We start from the raw sequence: 20,999 nt of genomic DNA, 5'->3' as shown, positions 1-20,999 counted from the left end.
GTTTTTGTTGTTATTATAAAGGCTCACATTGTACATATACAAGTATCAAGTATATAATATATATTGCATATTAACCCTTTGTGAGATGAGAGGTGAGATCATATTTTCTCCCAGTTTCTGTGGTACAGAAAGTTGATCTGATGCAGTTCCAGTTGTTTATCTTTACTTTCTTTGCACAATGAGTCACTGAAGATACCTCTAAGGTACATGTCATGAAGGAATATGCTTATTTTTTCCCTGATATACCTTATGAACTCAGGTCTAATATCAAGTTTTTCATCCATTGTGAAATGACTTTTATGTAAGATGTGAGATAGGGTTTGAGTTCCTTCTATTTCACACGTGACTGATCAGTTTTGCCACCACCATTTGTTTGAGACGTTTTCCTTTCTCCAATTCATACACCTAGCTCTTTTGTCAAGACTAGCTGAGGGTCTGTCTCTGGGCTGTCAACTCTATTACACTGCCCTGACAGTCTGTCTATTCCAGTACAATACTCTCATGTTTACTTTACTTTTTATAATATAAAGTTGGGGTCGGAAAAGCCTCAAATTTTTTTTTTCTCAATCAATAAAAACTTTTTTTTAATTAATAGTTTATTTTTAATTAGTGAGTCAACGTGAGGGTACAGTTACAGATTTATAGATTATTGTGCTCATGTTTCTCCCTTACAAAGTTCGATAACCCATCCCTTCACCAGTGCCCATTCTCCTCCACCAGTAAACCCAACATCCCTCCCCCCCCACCCTACACTGCCACTATGGCAGGGTATTCCCTTTTGTTCTCTCTCTCTGATTAGGTAAGCCTCCAATTTTCTTTTTCCTAGGATTGATCTGGCTATTGGGGGCAGTGGTGTTATTACTCTATACTCCATTTCTTTGTGTTTTTTATTTCTTCTAATAAAGACTGAAACTTTTCTTTGAGTAAGCGTTTTGTTAAGATGATCTGCAGAGACCTTATATCTTTGAGATGTAACTTTGAATGAGATTTTATTTTTAATTTTTCTCACATTTAAAGAAATGTCCTGAAATTCTGCATGCTGATTTTATCATATAAGATTAATAGTCAGATAAAAACAGCTTGAATATCTGATCATTTCTTCCAATTTCTCCCTTCCAACTATATGTAACAGTCAAGTGCTACCTAAGCTTTAACATGTTATACATGAAGCGAGAATGTATATTGTTTATCATTTTAAGAGAAAAAAGTATAGACATTAGAAAACTCTTACTCTAATCAAACATCATCCTAAGCAGAGGCTTCCAAACTTATTTTGCCTACTGACTCCCTTTTCCTAAGAAAAGTGCTTAACACTCCTGAAAATCTACTTTCACCAAACAGAAAACACCTCTCAACAGCATTCAAGACTACTATACCATTCCAGAACCTTTGTGTGGCCAGAGAACCTTTGTGTGAGGGAGGGTGGTGAGGAGGGCAGAGTGAGGGCCATTGTCTTCTATTTTGGGAAACACAAATCCAAGGGCCAGACCAGTAACATATTGTCTAACTGACAGTTCTATAGGGACTACACGCCCAAAATACTTCTCTTCTAGGGCCAAGAGGACCAATGAAAAGTAGCACCTTGAGATGAAATTCAGAGATCAGAAACAGAAAGAACCACCACTAGCAAGTAGAAGCCTTTAAGTGCAACCCATGGACGGCACAGGAGTCTGGTTGGGAAGTTCTAGGCAGAGCTCTAGTTTCCTCCCAGTCAGAGCAGGGGAATGACTTGGATTAACTGGAAAAGTAAAGAGAAAAAAATTAAAAGTGATAAATCAGCAACAATGAAGGAGAAATATTGGAGAGGTGTGCCAATTCTGAATCCCAGAACTGTAAGAATACCAGACTAAAGTATCACACAGAGTCGAGAACACCCTTGACCTTCTTCCAAGAATGGACTTCAACTGAATATTGTGCCTGAAAACTGCAACAAATCTCTATCTCTTTGGATAAAGACATTTTTAGCCAAATGAATAAATATTTTTATCTACAAACACTGTTAACAGCATTCAAAGCACCAATGTACTAACATTCTGAAGCTACTTAAGAGCTGAATCTGAAAGAAGAGCTAACTTGTCTCTCCTTCCAAACGTGGATCAGAATATTACTTATGATTGTAAAGAGGGAAAACGCAAGCATTATTTAATTAACCAATGACTTTCCTCACAGCTGCAGGACCCTGTTTTTCATCCCCTTTCACTCTAGACCTTCTCTCAGAGTTATTTGCTTCTCTGCCTCTATTCACCCATCTTACCAGCACCAAATCATATAAGTGGGTTTAGGGATCCAATGCACTATTAGAGGAAGACAATCAGCATGAAAAATAAGAACAGAGCTCCTAAGTGACCCAAAGATCCACGTCATGGCATCTAGCCCCCAAACATAAACACATTATCTTGAAAAATATGCATAATTATGTTCACAGCAGCCCTTAGTAAACAGCCAAGATATGAAGGCAACCAAAACATCCAACAGCAGATGAATGAATAAAGAAGCTGTGATATCTAAGTGCAATGGAATACTGTGCAGCTATAAGTAAAAATAAAATTTTATAATTTGCTGCAACTTGGATAAAACCGGAGGGTGTCCTTATTATATGAAGTTAGTCATAGGGAAAAGTATAAATTTTGCATACACTCATTCATTTGTGGCATACAGAAACTAGAGAATAGACACTATCACAAACCCTTGTTTATGACAAACCCTTGTCCTTGGATTATAAAACTTAGATTACTAAACTGTGGGCTCTGGGGGTGAAAACAGGGAGGAGAACTACAAGTAACGTAGAACATAGATGGAATGTCTTGGGGCAGCTGATGATAGTGAAGCATAGTAACTATATACCAAAACCATAAATGTTCACTGTCACTGTCATCCCATTGCTCATCGATTTGCTTGAGCGAGCACCAGTAATGTCTCCATTGTGAGACTTGTTGTTACTGTTTTTGGCAAATCGAATACGTCATGGGTAGCTTGCCAGGTTCTGCCATGCGGGTGGGATACTCTCAATAGTTTGCCGGGCTCTCCAAGAGGGATGGAGGAATCGAACCCAGGTCGGCCGCATGCAAGGCAAACACCCTACCCGCTGTGCTATCTTTATCTTTTTTTGTGTGTGCTATCTTTATCTTGATATGTTCTGAAACTATTCTTCTATCTTCGTGTTTTAAGGATTTGGGGGCCACAGCTGGCAGTGCCTATGCCTTACTCCTGACTCAAGGGTCACTTCTGGCAGGGCTCAGAAGACCATATAGGGTGCTGGGATCAAACCAGATTCAGCCTGGGTGCAGTGCCTTAATGATTTCTCCCACTCTGTACCTACTAGTACAGCGTGGTAACTTCTTGGTTCTAAATCTTTTGCTAGTTACGTGGGACTGGTGTTCATCTTTTGAGTCTATTCCTCTCAATTTTAGTAATCATCCTTATTGACAGGCCTAACTAAACTGTGTGGATAGCCAGACATGGTTTACACAGTCGCAGCTTTGATGCTACTCACATAGAAAGTCACAAAGGATTAAGGAGACTAGTGTTTGAGCAAATCCCCCTCATCCTGTCTAGAAGGTCAGTAACATCTCAAGCACACACAGTGTGTCTTTCTCAGAGCTGATCATTGAGGGGTAACTGACTCACAAAGCCTTAAGTGTGGCGCAGGACAACCCCATGATTCTTTCTTCCTTTTTTGTTTTTTTAATTTTTGTTTTTGGGCCACACCCAGCTGTACTCAAGGTTTACTCCTGGCTGTGCACTCACGGATTACTCCTGGAGGCTCAGGAGGACCATATGGGGTGCTGGGATCAAACCAGGCTCAGCCGCATGCCAGGCAAGCACCCTACCTGTTATAGGTCTGGCCCCAAGCCCCATGTTTCTATTTGTGAGAATGTGGGTTCTAAATGAATTTATCAAAAAAAAAAATCAATTCACAAATAACACTCGAAAGCGCTCAATACAGTAAGGAAAATGGAGCAGTTCCAACTCTAGGCAGAGGAGATGCAAGAGTTCTCTAGCAAAGGCTCAGCGTGCGCATTCACACATGCGCTTTCCTTCTTTCCCTGCTCTTCTCTGAACACCAGAGAAATTCACTCCAGACACTTGTAAAACTAGAGGAAATTGACAAAATAAATACCCCCCCTACACACACACAGAATGAACTGCATTTCAGCATGTGAACCAAGTCACCAAAAAATGGACTTATTTGGTTCATTCATCAATTATTGTTTAGTACATTTTTGAGTGCCTTGTATGTATAAATGCCCCATTCATCAAAATAATGCCCTTTGTAACATAAACAGGCCAGGCAAGATTATTCCAGGTCTGTTCTCTCTCTCCTGAGAAACCAAGTGCCTTTCTTGGGATCTCCTTGGTCTAGTCCAACTTTCTTCTGAATCATCTTACATAACCATGCTGCCCAGCGTTTTCTGGTTTCACCTGCTGGCTGAGTCCCAGCTTACCAGGAAGTGGTAAGAGCCAATTCTGACCTCATAGGGCGTTTATAGCCACCTGTCCAGTTCAGATTAACAGGTCACTAGGCCTCCTGGAACATTCCCCTCCCCAGCCTTTCATGGGAAGGAGCCCTCAATTTTCTAAGGAAAAAAGAACAAAAACTTTAAAGTGTTGGTATCTTTCACAATGTAATAATACTTTCAAATATCAAAATTACTGATGACTGGGAAGTTTAACCCAAAACTGCCTAATATTTTCTTCTAAGAACTTGAGTGACCTTTGAAATGGAAATTCTCTAACACTCCACATTTGGGGGGCTGGAGCTATACAATGAGCAGGGTGCTCGCCATGCATGCAGCCAACTCAGTTCGATTCCCAGCATCCTATATATGGTCCTTTGAGCCCTGACAGGAATGACCCTTGAGCACAGAGCTAGGAGTCAGCCCTAAGCACTGCAGAGTGTTGCCCAAAAGCAAAAAAAAAAAAAAAAAAAAAAACTCCACAATTTTTGCCTCTAAAGGAACCAAACAAGTTTACTCTGATATCTTTTATCAAACTAGACAATAATACTTTCTGGAAAGTAAGCAGGATAAAGGATGCCACAGAAGGAATATGGAATGCCAGGAAACAAGCAAGAATAAGACCTGAAACATCATGTGAGTCCAGGGACATACCTTTCCCCAAGGGAAAAGACACTAGATAGTGATATAGATCTAATTACTTAAAATAACATTAATCATTGCAATCTGACAGGTATTAAAGACTTATTGAAGTAAAACTACACTATAGCATTGCATAAATTTTAGCTATAAGTCACTGTAAATGTAATATAATGTAATACTAAGTGTAGTAGAATGCATATGCTACATTAAGTTCACCACTAAAAGTTCAAATCCACGCCGTCTCATAAAATTGATCCCTTTTGCCCGATTGGTCCACCCCCTTAGTTTCTAGTTACCACTAACTTGGTCACAGTCAAATTTTATTTTCCTCTACTTTAGTTCATTTTATTTCAAATGATCCTAAATATACCTAAAATAAAATGAAAAAAGCACATGATTTTTAAAAGATAAAAATTCAAGGGCCAAAGTGATAGTACAGAAGACGGGGCATTTGCTGTGCTTATGGCTGACCTAGGACCGACCTCCAGCACCTCATAAGGTGCCCCAGCCCCACCAGGAGTGATCGCTGAGCATTGTCAGGAGGAAGCCCTGGATACTGCAAGGTGTGAACCAAAAATAACAAAAAATAAATAAAGATTTGAGACTTCAAAGAAAGCTTCTCCTGGCAGCTCTGTTGCTGTGTGGAGTTTCCTGCAAATAACTCTCAGGCTCTGAATGCTATTTGAGTCTTTTTTGAGAATTGTTTCAGCCATACTATGGACTTCACTGAAGGCAGGAATTCCATCACATCCTTGTCTTTGCTTAGAAGGGACTTACCTAGGACAAACTAACTCTCAATGATGTTTGCAGAATTAAGCTGGTGGCAATGATGGCAATGGTATTATCCTAACAAAAGATTGTAACCACACTAGAGAAGAGGGAAGGTCAACAGCTGTATGAGGAAGTGGAATGGAAGTCATCCAATTTACCAAAATAGTTAGTGGCTGCCATGGTGATAATCAGATGAAGCAATTCAGTTTAGTTCTTTTCCATCAGGGTTAGTACAGGATGGTAAATATTGTACTTGTTAATCTAGCATCAGAGCGGGGTGGGGCTTAGAATACAAGCCTAACAGGTGACACTGGTGAGCCTTAAACTTAGTAACTTCTGGAGCTTTAGGGAAGGTGGTGTGATAACAAGGTCATCAATAATATGAAGTACTGACTTGCATACTAATACTAGTAAGGTCATTCGAGTCACCTTAAGGTCAAGTGTCAAAATATTTGCTGCTATGAACTGATAAGTGGAGACTGTGTATTTGTATGTTTGTGCCTATCCTGACTCCCCTTTGCCTTTATTCCTCAAAGTTGTACCTTTTCAACCCGCTGGAACCAAAACAGGTGGAGAGGAAAGATGATGCAAATAGAGTTAGAGCGATGTTAAAAGCTCCTACTCCCTTGGTGGATGATAACTCACTAGTAAATAAAATCTATACATATGGGTATCACACCTACTTTCTCTACACACAATCCCTCCTACATTGCAATGAGTCACTTCATGCCCAGATCCAAACTGAAATGAGACATCGGGTGGAGAAGGAAGTGGGGACACAGCCCTGTAGCCTCAGCTGCGAACCACACAGCAAGACCACCCGCAACCCCTAGAGCTGTCTGAGTCGTATCTCAGGTATTTGAACTGCCAGCCAAAATGATGCTTTTTATCGCTAGTTTAATAAAGTGCCACTGTGTCATCATTTGTCAGCTAAAATCCAAACAGAACGCATAAACACATTTTTCAGCATTTGGAGGAAAATGCAGAATCCGAAGACTTTACATCAAAGATAGACGCAAATGAATCCCAACAGAATCAAGCTTCGTGTATTCCCTCCTTCCCCTTAACCTGTACTCCTGCTCCCCCTGGGAATTAAGAACATGCTCTGACATCATCTCTGTGTGCGCACGGGAGTAGAGAACTTGATTGAGTTTGTCTTTTTACTGTTTCATGGACGTGGGAGATTTTTTTTCAGTTGACAATATATGGGCTCAAATCCACCCCCGGACCCCTTGTTTTTAAGTGAGCAAGTTTCTAAACATCATTTGGTCTAACTTTGTGAGTCTTTCTCCATCCACCCGAGACACAAAGATCTACCTCCCAGGGGTTGTCCTGAACACGAATCTGTATAACGTCTGGCTTTCCCGGGCGCCCGCGCTCCCTTTCCCCACGGCTAAGAGTTAGTTCCTCAGCTGCGTGGGGCTCCGGGGTCGCACCCGCGGGACTCTGGCCCCCTATGGAACGCCCGGGATGGAACCCGCGTATGCAGCCGTGCTGTCGCTGCAGCCACCTCTCCACCTTTCCCCGACGGGCCCGGGCTCCCCTGTCCTACCGGCTACCCCCACCCCGTTTACACCGCTGTCCCCTGCGCCCCTCCACTAGACCGTGGGTGCCATATGGTCCCAGGGAGAAACGCCGCTCTGGGGGCCAGAGGCACGCAGCGGGCCGAGTGCGCCCCGGCCAGGAAGCCCCCGGGAGCCCCGCGCCGCCCCCGCACGCGCGCACACACGCACCTGGGGATGAACTGGGCCTCGTCCCCGAGACGGCTCTGGAAGTCCTGCCACGCGCGGCCGGGGCTCGCGGGGCCCTCCGGCGCCAGCGAGCGGCCCTCGCCGTCCGCGCCGTCCGCGCCGTCGGGGCCCGCCTCGGGGGCCGCCGCGCCCGGCGCGCCCCCGGCCAGGCGCCGCAGCCCCCCGCGCCGCGAGCCGCGGAAGCCGCGCGCGAAGTCCTGGAAGGTGATGGCGCCGTCGCGGTCGGCGTCCAGCCGCTGGAACACGGCGTCCGCGTCGGCCGGCCGCACGCGCAGCTCCGCGCACAGCGCGCCGAACTCGTCGCGCTCCAGGCGGCCCGAGCCGTCGGCGTCGCACGCGGCGAAGACCGAGCGCAGCCGCGCCAGCTCCTCGCGCTCGCCCGCCGCCTCCATCCCGCCCGCCGGGCCGCGCGCGCGCCGCTGGGCCGGCGGGTCGGGCCGCTCGCGGCCAGTCCTGGCGCCCCCGGGGGGCGGGGAGCGGCCGGGGCGGACCCCGGGCGGGGGCGGGGACACGCGGGACACGAGGTCCACGGGGAGGGGCACACGCGGGACACGAGGCCCACCGGGGGGGGGCACGCGGGACACGAGGCCCGCCGAGTCCAGCCGCCTGCAGCGCTCCGCGCCGGCCGCGCCAGGTGCTCCCGGGCCGGCCCCGGCCCCGCCCCGTCCGGATGGGGGCGGGGAGCGCCCGCCCCGCCGCCCGCTCCGCGCGGGAGTTGGGCCTCGGGCGCGGGATCGCGCCGAGAAAGCACACCTTTGGCGCTCCCAAGTTTGCGCCGGGAGTGAGCGTGGGAAACTAACTGGACAGAGGAGGGAGAGGGACGTTAGGGGGAGGGGTGCTGCTTCTGCGCACTTTTCCCCTTACAGTGATGAAAAAAAGAGAGCTGGAGCGATAGCACAGTGGGGAGGGCGTTTGCCAAGCTCTCTGCCGGCCTGGGTTCGATTCCCAGCATCCCATATGGTCCCCTGAGCACCGCCAGGAGAGATTCCTGAGTGCAGAGCCAGGAGTAACCCCTGTGCATCGTCAGGTGTGACCCAGAAAGAAAAAAAAAAAGTGGCAGAACTTGTTTGTTTTCTTATAAGCAGCAGCGCCTGGAGACCGCCCTCTCTAACTTTCCCTTCCTTAGTGCGGACCGACACTGACATTCTTACTGGGTGCCAATTAAAAATCACGAAGATCACCCAAACTGGTAATTTTTCTCTATCCTGTCTCCCCAGTCTGAGGGAAAAATCACCCACAGTCTTGACCAGGCAACTATCTTCAAACAACAACGTACGGTCGATTTTTCAATTTTAACCAGTTTTAATGGAATTGTATATTCAAGTGTATGTTACCTTTAGATCTTAGACACTTATTTCAGCAATGGTTCCAAAAATACTTTAAAAATTCATCCTTTCGAATAAATCATCCTATTTCTGAGACCCTTACTTTAGCATCCGAGCGTTTGCCCTTAGTGGCTGTAAAATGCATTCTCGTCATTTTTACTCTACTCACGCCACCTCTTCCCTCCACTTTTTAGATACTCTTTTATTTAATGCTATTTCTTTGAATTTTCACTATTTCCATTTTATCTCATTCATGACTCCCGTCACTCCTTATTAACTTGACCTCTTTAAGATAAACAATTCAGAGAATTTAGCTGACACGTTCCACTCTGGCCAGTGTTCTTAAACATGAACGCTAAGCCCCAGGCGTATTACTGTTACTTGAACGGCGCAATAAACATGGACGGCACTTACAGCATCTAAGAAAATGTAAATAACACTGATCATTTCCGTCTCTAAATTTAGCTGTCAAGTTATGAGAAACTGCCTTAGCAACCTAATTGCTAAACGAATTTAATTCTACACAAGTAGATAGCTAATACATTGAAATGTTTCATTAATACAATATAAAGCACTATTGATTTTGAGTTTATGTGCTTTCCTGTTTTTCCTAAAAATTGATTTTTCTATATAAACAAAACCAATGAGTGCTACTTTGGTAATTCGTTTAATAAAGCTTTATAAATATAATTATTAAACTGAGTCCTTGAAATATTATCACCATACTGTGTTTAATCAATACCTATTTCTCTAGATGAGTTTATAATTGACTGCTTAGGAAGTGATTTCTTAGAGCTGGAGTGATCACACAGCAGGAAGGGCATTTGCCTTGTATGTTGGCCCACCCAGGTTCAATCCCTGGCATTTCACAGAGTCCCCCAAGCACTGCCAAGAGTAATTCCTGAGTGCAGAGTCAGGAGTAACCCCTGAGTATCACCAAGTGTGCCCACCCCCCCAAAAAAGAGAAGAGGTGGAGGAGGAAGAGGAGGAGAAGGAGGAGGAGAAGGAGGAGGAAAAGGAGGAGGAGGAGGAAGAAGAGGAGGAAGCGGAGGAGGAAGAGGAAGAGGAGGAGGAGGAAGAAGAAGAAGAAGAAGAAGAAGAAGAAGAAGAAGAAGAAGAAGAAGAAGAAGAAGAAGAAGAAGAAGAAGAAGAAGAAGAAGAAGAAGAAGAAGAAGAAGAAGAAGAAGAAGAAGAAGAAGAAGAAGAAGAAGAAGAAGAAGAAGAAGAAGAAGAAGAAGAAGAAGAAGAAGAAGAAGAAGAAGAAGAAGAAGAAGAAGAAGAAGAAGAAGGAAAAATAATTATTTCTTGAAGGTTAATTGTGCCTCATTCCTGAACTCACCTTGACTTTTGCATCCATTATTTCTATATTTATCTATTCTTTGACCTACTCTACCTTTCCCTAAGCACCCCTATTTGAAAAGTTATCGAGTAGTATCGTTGCTGTATTCAGACTTCCTGTATCAATTATCTACCTCTGCATAACACAACACATGCTTAAAATAGCAGCTATGTTATTTGTTCCTATTTCACCGACATCAGCCTGGGCAGCCTCTGGGGTGTGGTTTTCAGCTGCCCTGCCTGGGATCACTCAGACAGCTGAGGTCATTGAGCTTCCAGTTGCAGCTGCCTGATATAGGCTGTCAATTGTGCTGTGTCTCCCAGAGGCTCTGTCACCTGATGGTATCACTACAAGAGGATAAGCCCCAATGCACACACGCTATTCAAACCTCACCTTATGTCATGTTTGCTGATAAACCATTTATCAAGCTGAGTCACTTGGCTAAACCCTGTCAATGTGAAAGCCACACAGTAATCACTACTGAAAGTGTCTAGAGACATTTCTCTATGTGACAACTTAAGAAGTGGAGAAGCCATTGGCATCCAGTAGGTAAAGACCAGTATGCCAATAAACATTCTGTAATGTATTGCAATGCCCCCCACCCCACAAGAGGGAAGTAGTGAATAAAAATGTCAAGAGGGTGAAACTTAAGTTCCGTATGTTACCTCAGAAAACCACAAAATTCCTGATTAAAAGGAAACTAAGATCAGAATCTTCATCTGTGCATTCAAAGCCCCAAGTCTGTTCCCACCTTATCTATGTTTCTCTCATTTTAGTCTTCATGAGAGTTTCTATCGTTTTCCCAAATATGCTATACTTTATTGCATATCAACATAATAGTACATTATTATTATTATTTTTATTTTGTTTGGCCACACCCCTGTGGTGCTCAGGGTTTGTTCATGACTCTACCTTCAGTGATCACTCCTGGTGGGATTGGGGGAACTATATGGAATGCTGGATTAAATTGGGTCCACTACAGACAAGCCACATGCCTGCCATAGGAGATGATCATAGCCTCAGGTACAGCCCTAGGACTTTATTTTTATGAAAAAGTGTAAGTGTCAAATATTCATTGTCTTTTCTCACTTCTGCCTATCCCCAAGCCACTTTCTAGCCTCCTTGGATAAGTTGGAACCTGTTTCTATCAAAGTTCCACAAGACTGTTGCTTAGCATGTGATATGTCGGACCCAGGGGCCACTCCCAATGACACTCAACCCAGCGTTGCTTGAGCCCAGCTGTGCTGAGGACCATCAGGCCCGCCACCCTCACCCTTATAGCAATTGCTGTAGTCAATGCCAGCAATGAAACCTGGGAGCTATCTGACCCAGGAATGCCATTTTCTACACTTTTACTTCCCTTAGGATATTATTTTCCAACTTCATTTCTGAATTTCTAATTAGCTTTCTCCATAGCCATTATTCAACTACATTCTCTCCCCCATTCATTGAAATACCACAAGTATATAATAAACTATACTTGTATTCATTTAATACTTTTTTTTCTGTTCTGTTGAGGAATAACACATTTTGAAATGCCTCTAGCTTGTAAAAAGATTCCTAAAGGATTCTTATAAACTTTGTGATGCTTTTCAAAATTTTTGTTTATATAAAATGGGGGAGGGAAGGAAACAGTGACATTTCAGATTAATTTGTAAGTAACATGTCCATAAGAACAGTTTATCTGAAATATTAATGTAAATTAATAATAAGGTAGGGGTTGATAGCTCCTCATTTTATTTAAAGTAGTAGTTTTCAAATACTGTTCACTGAAAAGAGTTGGAAATCATTTATTTATAGAAGAAATAAGGAGCCCTCCATTTATTGGAAATGTAAGATACCTTAAACAAGCCACAAAGATACTGAGAAAATTTCTTAACACCCCAAACATTCTATTCAAGGAAGGACCAGGGGTACATAATATGTTTTTCTCTCTTTCTCTTTTTTTTTTTTTGGAAAATAAAGAAAATAGAGAAGAAAGATAGTGGAGGCATTTCTTTCCTATTTTAGCGTCCAAAAATAGCTAACCAGGAATTTGAGATCACAGAGAAGCCTTTGAGAGCTAATGAATTGGTAGGTAAAAAGAGCTTGCCTACAGTTATCAGAAGAATTTTTACAAAAGGCAACTTTTCTCTGGCTGCTTATGGATTTAAAAATCAGAGATAATCTTGTTGGAGAGTATATTCTGAAATAAAAAATAATTGCAAAAACTTTTTGTGATCAAATATATTTTGAAAACAAATTAATTTGGAAAGAATTCTAGTATGCACTTTTTGGGGACAAGATTCATATTAACTGTTTATATTTGTACATCTAATAGTTCCTATACTTATCTATGGGAACCTTTAAGTTTTGTTTTTATTTTGTTTCTGTTTCAACTTCTCTGAGATTTCCACTGTTATTGATCATTTGAATGTACTCTGAAAAATGTTACGATAACCAAACAGGGTGCTGTCGGAAGAAGCAACCCTTGCCCCTATAGTATAAATTGACAGTGGAGGAATAAGCTCCAGCCCTTGACCTCTCTTCAACCAGGAAATGAAGGTTTTTTTTAAAGAGGCCTTTTGAGGTTTACCACATAAGATTTCCTTCAGGTAAAGATGCTTTCTTCAAAACCTGACTTAATATTGAAGTAATCTGCCCCTGAAAGATCCCTAAGTCTTTCATGATGGAACTAGATATTCAGGCAATGGCACTCCACTTGGCAAAGCCTTAGATTCAAGAACAATTTCAAGACTATAAGAACTTGAGTTTTAGTCATCCCATGAGAATATACTCATAGTCCACTAATCTTATACTAGTTATAGGAAATATTTTTGAATGCTTTTCAAAGCATATTTTAGGAACTATCTTTCCCAGTTATTTCCTTGATGCATAAATATGAAAAGAGAAGAGTACTATAACACCCATATAACCCTATCCAGATGTGTGAACATCTTAGCATTTTCTTTGGGTCATTTTTTTTAATTAGAGCACTTTGTTGTACTTCCTCTATGTTGAATATTGTTTCTGTAATTTGAAAAATAGCATCGTTAGATGTGAGCCAGTTGCTTAATTTCGCAAATTGGTCTTGATAAAACAACTTCTTTGTGTTGCTCCATATTGAATTACCAATTTACAAAAAAAAGAGAAGAAAGGGAATGGGATACTAGAACTGAACTGAAAAAGAAATGTTTTGTTGTCATTTACCATTTAAATTTATATTGTGGTTTAGGTAACATGGTTGCAATAGTGTTAATATCTATGGTTTCGATGCACAAAGTCACCGCAACTCCTCCTCCTCCTCCTCCCAATCATCCTTTTATTACTTCTAGATTGCCCCTTCTTTTCTTCCATCCCCCTATCCCAATGCTTGGTAATTCCAATTTTGTAATCCAAGACTAAAAGTTTGTCCACATTCATACTATTCCTTTATTTTGTTCTCTATAAGCACACCTAGTCAGAACACCTGGCATTTGTTCTTTGCTGGGCTTATTTCACTTAACATGATTCCCTCCAATTTCGTCCATTTGCAATGAATTTACAAGATTTCACCTCTTAGATGGCTGGAGGAATCAGTCGGGATGGGAGATGTGTGCCAAAAGTTGATAATGGACCAAACATGATGAGCTCTCAGTGTCTGTGTTGCAAGCCATAATGGCCAAAAGTAGAGAGAGAGTATGAGGAATATTGTCTGCCATAGAGGCAGGAAATGGGGAGTATACCGGGGATATTGGTGGTGGGGAATGTGCACTGGTGGAGGGATGGGTGTTTGATCATTGTGTGATTGTAACCCAAAAATGAAAGCTATCTCACAGTAATTCAATAAAATTTTTTTAAAAAATTCATACTCTCCTCAGACTCATTTCACTCAGCATGATATTCTCAATATCTACCCATATAAGCAAATTTCATAGCTTTATTTTCTTAACAGCTGTAATGTTCCATTGTGTAGTTGTGCCATAGTTTCTTTAACAAGTCGACTGTACTCGGGCATCAGGTTGTTTCCAGAGTCTGGCTGCTGTAAATAGAGTTGCAATAAACCTAGAAGTGTAGACGGCATTTTTGCTGTGTGTTTTTGGGCCCCTGGGGCATATTCCCAGGAGTGGTATTACTGGGTCATATGGAAGCTCAGTTCTAATTTGTTTTTTGACGAATGCCCATGTTATTTTCCAAAAAGGCTGGACCAGTCAGTATTCCTACCAACACTGAACAGTCTCGTTCTCCCAGCATCTATGCCAGCACTGGTTGCTCTTGTTATTTTGGATGTGTGCCAGACTCTGTGGTGTTTTATCTCATTGTTGTTTTGATTTGCATCTTCCTGAGGATTAGAGATGTAGGGCAATCCCTTCAATAAAATGGGAAGAAGAAATGAACATATGCTTTCTCAGAGAAGAAATATAAATGACAAAAAGATCCATAGAACATTTTGCAGCATTTTCTCTAAGTCCTTGAAGATTGTTAATTGCATTGAATATGTATAATACTTAAGGTAGGATGGTAATTTTGACAATGTTAATCCTTCCAATCCATAGAGAACACAGAATATTTTTCCATTTCTTGGTGTCCTCTTATATTTCACATGTCCTCCACATTGGCTATAAGTCAATGTAATTTATAGTATTCACGTTCATTATTAAGCTGATTCTTAGTACCTTATGTTTCAAACATGTTTTTGAATATGGTTGACTATTAAAAAATTTCTTTCTCTTTTCATTTGTTGCTTTCATGTAGAAATGCAAAAGATTATTGTATATTGGTTTTGTAGCCTGCTACTTTGCTGTATCACTTCATTTTTTGAAGAGATTTTTTTGGTGGTAGCACCTGAAAATAGTGATAATCTAACCACCACCACCCCCGAATTTGCATGCTTTTATTTCTTTCCCTGGCTTGATTACTGTGGAGAGGATGTCCAAAACTGTACTGAAGTTCAGCACAATACAGGAGTTAAGGCTCTTGTCTTGCATGCATCGATTCTCAGTTAATTCCTGGCACACTTATAGTTTCATGAGCACCACAGTTTCAGAGTTTTGCCCTACAGGCTTAAACTGATTCTAATAGTAAATTAGGCTGCTTTATACTGATATTTATAAGTTTAGTAAACAGAGCTATGATGCCGCCAGCAGGTCAACCTGTGCCTGTGATAAAAGTGCATCAGCAGCCTGATGGTGCCTTCAAGCTTCCTGATAGCCCAAAATTGCTGCTGTGTCTCTGGCCAGACCCCAACAACTTGGGACCAAGTTTACCAAGAAATTAAATGGCCAAAAGTTAGGTATGTGGGAGCCACACCCACAGACCACCTCCAGCTCAGCTATACAAGCTCATTTATTGACCTTACTTCAGAGACCCATAGATAAGTCTCTAAAGAAATTCAAAGCCACAGTTAATCTCCAACCTGCACATGCCTGGACAGTCTGGTACAAATCAGAGGAGGGAGGGTTTGCCTACTGGCCCACCCAAGCAAAGCCCCCAGCATCCACTTGCTTCCAGAATCCAAAATCACCGCCATATCCCCAGCCTGACTCTACCATCTCAGGATGGACCTCACCAAGAATTCACTGTATCACTGTTATCCCATTGCTCATTAATTTGCTCCAGCGGGCACCAGTAACGTCTCCATTTTGAGACTTGTTATTGTTTTTGGCATATCAAATACGCCATGGGTAGCTTGCCAGGCTCTGCTATGTGGGTGAGATACTCTCGGTAGCTTGCCAGGCTCCCCGAGAGGGATGGAGGAATCGAACTCGGGTCTACCCTGTGCTATCACTCCAGCCCCACAAGACACAATCTGCTGAAAATTCTAGTATGTGGGTTTTTTGACTGAAATCTCCAGGCTTTCTCGAAGTTGGGGTTGGATACCTCTCCTCACTTTCCAATACACATGGAAGCACTGGCAGTCACCCCCACGAACCAACTCCAGCACCACCCTGTAAGCTCCACTGCCGGCCTTGCTTCAGAAGACCCCTAAATAAATCTTGAAAGAGATCAAAAGCTTCAGAAAAGCTTGGACCTGTTCATGGCTAAACAGACCTGGGTAAATTGGAGGGGGCTGGTTGACCCGTACCTGCCCAAGCAGAGCCCCCGGCAGCCACTTGCTTCCACAATCCAAAATCGCTGTTATGCCCCCAGCCTGACTCCACCGTCTCAGGATGGACCTCACCAAGACACAATCTGCTGAAAATTTTGTAATGTGGATCTTAGCACACCAACAGCCCTGTCCCAGAAACACAGCAGCAAATTCTGGAAGACACCACACTGCTGGAGATCTCTCCGGGCCCTATACCAAGACAATTTCACCAGAGCACCCCCGATGGAACAGGTGTGCTCTCCCCGCCTACTTCAGACGGAATACCAGTGACTAAGAGTTTCCACAAGCAATGCCCAGGTATGCGAGTTCCAGGACTGAATCTCCAGATAGCTGGGCTTTCCCTCCCTGGGTCCCCGCCCATCCAGCAGACTGGCTGTCGCACCCACAATTTGCCTCGGGTGCCACTTTTAGCGCACTAACAGCCCTGGCCCAGAGACTCCCAACTGAATACAAAATGTACTAGTGCCATACAGAGATGTCTCTGGAACACAACCGTTTCTAATCTAGAAATTTACATTTATAATCATGGCCATGCGAGCTTTCCTGATATGCAAAATGAGCAATGGAAAATAAATTATCTAGCGTCTGCCCCTGGCAGATAGGCTTGCATGGTGGTGGGAAATTTCGAGCTAAACATAATGCCCCAAATTAGAGACACAGTATTGGAGAAATTGTCTGCCTAGAGGCAGGGTGAGGATTGGGATGTGGGTGGTGGAAAATGTGCTCTGGTGGAGGGATGAGTGTCCATCATTGTATAGCTGAATCTCAAATATGAAAGCTTTATAACTCTATCTCACAGTGATACAATTAAAAAAATTAATGTGGAGTTCATGCCCAATTCAATCAGCTTAATTAATGGCTTAATAAATTACAGTACTCCTACATTACTGAAAAAAAAAAAGGTTTAGTAAAGATAAAATGCTTCTTACTATGTTTAAAAGTACATTTTGTACTTCAGGGAATTATTAGAAAATTGGCCTAGAAAAACTTGTCGTTTAAACTTACTTTAGTAAGTAATAATTTTCAAATATGATTTAAAAATTGGGTTGATCCATCCAAACTCTTGTAAAAGGGGATCAGACACAGGCTCAAGCATACTGGGCTTACTCTCCTACCCAAGACAGAATAACGCAAAGACTTCAGAGGTTCTGAGTCAGTACAGCATGAGGCTGAAAACTGACAATACCTGTCCAGCACAGACAGGTGAAACACCCCCAAGACACAGATAGAAGCAATTGTTCCCAGTGTCACATCTGGGAATGGAATTATTAATTTAAACAAATTAAAGTTTTTGATTCTCAAAACACAAAATGAGAGCAACTAGATCAGTCAGAAAGTGATCAATAAAATTCTACAACCATTCCTCTTTTTCTGGAAAGCACGATATTGCTTAGTGTCCAAAGGACACGATATTGTAATTAGGCTATTTTCATCATTATCATAGAAACTTGACTCAGCAAGAACACAGACACAATTTTTTACTAGTGTAGAATCAGAACTATAGAATATGTACAATTTCTAATGGTGTTACATGTGTTACTTAACTTGCATTTAACATTAAAGAAGGTATCTTAAAACAGCTGAGGTCACTTTTGTACCATAAAGCGAGATGCTAGAAAAATAGTCTTTTATGCCAAACACACTTTTGTTGAGAATTTCATATTTTTAGAGATTACTTTTGAAACAGAGTAGATTATCTTTAATGCCTTGCAATATTTCCTATCAGTTGTTAGTTAACTTTTATTAGATCTTTTCAGTTGACAACCAAATTTCTGAAACTATTTTATTAGTTTGTTTGAAACCTCAAAAGTTCAAAGCTTCCAATAGAAGTAATTGTTACATGAATTTCCTTATTTTATGAAAGACTAGATTATCAGGGAAACAGCTCAGCTTTCAGAATAGATTAATTTTTCAAATATGGAAATTTAACAGAAAATTACTGAAAAATTTTCTTCTGCTGGATTATTTTACAATTCTCAAAAATTGAATTTCAAGGTCAGATGCCAACATAACTGAAAAGTATTTATTTTTTTCCTTTTATTTTTCTGAACTTTTGAAATAAATTCCAGAGTGCAAAGGCATTGATACCTTTTCTGGATTTTGAGTGGTCATAAAGTTACAGGAGGCTATTTCCTGGGTAGTATTTAATGACTACTAGAACTCTTTGTTTTAAAATGGAAACAATCATTGAAGGCATAAACAGAATATTAGCACAGCTAGTATTTCCTCTTCACTTCTTAGTGACACTTAAGACTAGAACAGACATAAATACCCCAAAACTTCCAAAGTTTTAACAAAGTTTTGGAACCACATCTAGGGTAACATTTCTTGCACAAACTGAGTTTCACACATTCCAAACCAAGCTTACAATAATTAAATAAAAGAGAACGAGAATTATAAAGTTGTTAGGGTAGTTTAATATGCTTTCTCACAAGTTCTCAAAAATGTAACACTTAAATTGACCTTGGTTATACATCCTCTCCCTCATCATCTTGCCTCATCTCTTGCCTCTCCCTCATCTTTTGCCCACCTAATAATTATGGCTGAGGATGCAAGTGTAACTTCCTGAAAGCAGTTCACAGGACAGTCATATCTAATTAAACACAGGGTTTCTATGTGATGTAAAGCTCCAGATGTCAAAGAATGGGTCCTGAGCAACACCACTTCCATCACCTGGGAAACTTAGAAATGGAAGGGCTTCATCCCTGACACACCGAATCAAAAACTCCAGGAGAGAGTTCAGAGCCAGGAGTGACCCCTGTGCATCGCTGGGTGTGACCCAAAAAGCAAAAAAAAAAAAACAAAACAAAACCCCAAAAACTCCAGGAGAGTCACTGTCACTGTCATCCTGTTGCTCATAGATTTGTTCGAGCGGGCACCAGTAATGTCGCTCATTGAGAGACTTATTGTTACTGTTTTTGGCATATCCAATACTCATGGGTAGCTTGCCAGGCTCTTCCGTGTAGGCTGGATACTCTGGGTAGCTTGCCAGACTCACCGAGAGGAGACGGAGGAATCGAACTCGGGTTGGCCGAGTGAAGGGCAAACACCCAACCGCTGTGCCATCGCTCCAGGAGAGTAGGGCACATCAAGTTAGAGCATCAGTGACATCAAGCACTGATTGCATCTCTGATCACATATTTGATTCACTTATGATAAAATGGTGATAGAAACACTGATATAAAAAAGAAAAAAATCACTGTCAGCAATTTCAGCAGTTTAAATTATACCCCAAAGAAAAAAATATTGCAAGGTGGTCTACAAGCAGAAAATCTATACATTTTTATTAATCAGCATTTTTATTTGATTTTCTAAAAATAATTTCATAATTCTGACTTAATAAAATTATACAGTCAGCATTTTATATGTCCCAAAGAAGTATCATTCTTCTTTTGCCCATTACAAATTCTTTTGTTAGGAATGTTACCATTCTTAGTGACAAAATTTAGGAGACTGTGGGAAGACAGGTGAGCAAAAAGAATAGCAAAAAAAAAGAGGGAACTTTAGGGAAGTAAGTTTGCAGCAAACATATTCCACTTCCCCAGATCTGTTGTGTAAATAGCACAGAAATTGATTCAGATGAGCATAAATGGAAGCATAAAATAGGCCATCCTATATAGATAGAGTCATTACAACATTAAAGGCAAAATGACCTTAAAATAAAAATTCTAGATAATATGTGTGGTCTGCACACACTGTCAAAGGTGACCTGTACTCAGGATTTTAAACACTTTACATCTTATACCAGGGAATATGCTACTTAATGCTAATAAAGAAAAAAATCTTCCTCAGATTTTTCCCCAAATTTCAAAGTAATAATTTATAAATTATTTTCTCAAAAGTCTAAAATAAGTCTGCATGTTTCCATCATTGTGACAACACCAATATCTAATAAAAATTGTACGCCATTTTGAAAGACCTATAGCAAAAAGACTGTCAACAGGATCTGGAGAGGTACAAAGTATTGGATACAGCACATACCTTGAATGTTCTGTGCTCCAAGTTTGCTCTGTTGCACCACTTGATCCCTGAGCACCACCTTTATTATTGGGCCAACCTGTGAGCCACCCAGTCTGCACAATCAATCAGAGTAACATCCAAAGTAATTCTCCTGGACCCTGAACACGGGTTTGAAAAAGTCCACAAAAAACAGAAAGCTGGAAGCACCAAATGTTGGAGAGCATATGGAGAAGGAACTCAGGAACTCTGATAGGAATATAAATTGGGGCATATTATATGAGAATAGTTCCAGACACTCAAATATCAAAAGAGATCAATAAGTTGCAGAGATACTTCTGGATTACTCACAGGCTGAGTTGTCTGGGGCACCCAATGTCACCATCCAATTAAAAATTTAATTCCAGCTGTATCACCACATTAAAAAAAATTTAAATTCCTAGAGTGCACAGCCTTGATATCACAAACTCTGCACCACTGATAAACCAGCAGACTAGCATGTCGCATTGGATGGGATATAAAGTAGAAGGCAACCAAATTTGATTAAGAAAATATAAACACACAAGACTTAACCTGTAACATGTTAGCAATCTCTTCTACAGGGCTTAATGCCTCCATGATGAGATACAACAATATTCACACACTTTCTTCTAAGGAAAAATTTTTAAATTATTTTTAGAGAATTATTAC

The 20,999-nt window shown here is 41.5% G+C and overlaps 1 protein-coding gene across 1 annotated transcript in view; it reads right to left on the bottom strand.

Moving 5' to 3' along the window:
- The window catches only part of RASEF (RAS and EF-hand domain containing), a 75,364-nt gene extending 67,351 nt beyond the window's left edge, over positions 1–8,013 (bottom strand). The window contains exon 1 of the mRNA XM_055123347.1: positions 7,604–8,013. Coding sequence (XP_054979322.1) covers positions 7,604–8,013 — 410 coding nt within the window. The remainder of the gene's footprint in view (positions 1–7,603) is intronic.
- Positions 8,014–20,999: the final 12,986 nt, after the last annotated feature.

This window comes from Sorex araneus, chromosome 1 (genome assembly GCF_027595985.1).
Source record: "Sorex araneus isolate mSorAra2 chromosome 1, mSorAra2.pri, whole genome shotgun sequence".
NCBI classification, from domain to species: Eukaryota; Metazoa; Chordata; class Mammalia; order Eulipotyphla; family Soricidae; genus Sorex; species Sorex araneus.
This window is presented reverse-complemented; position numbering and strand designations above follow the sequence as displayed.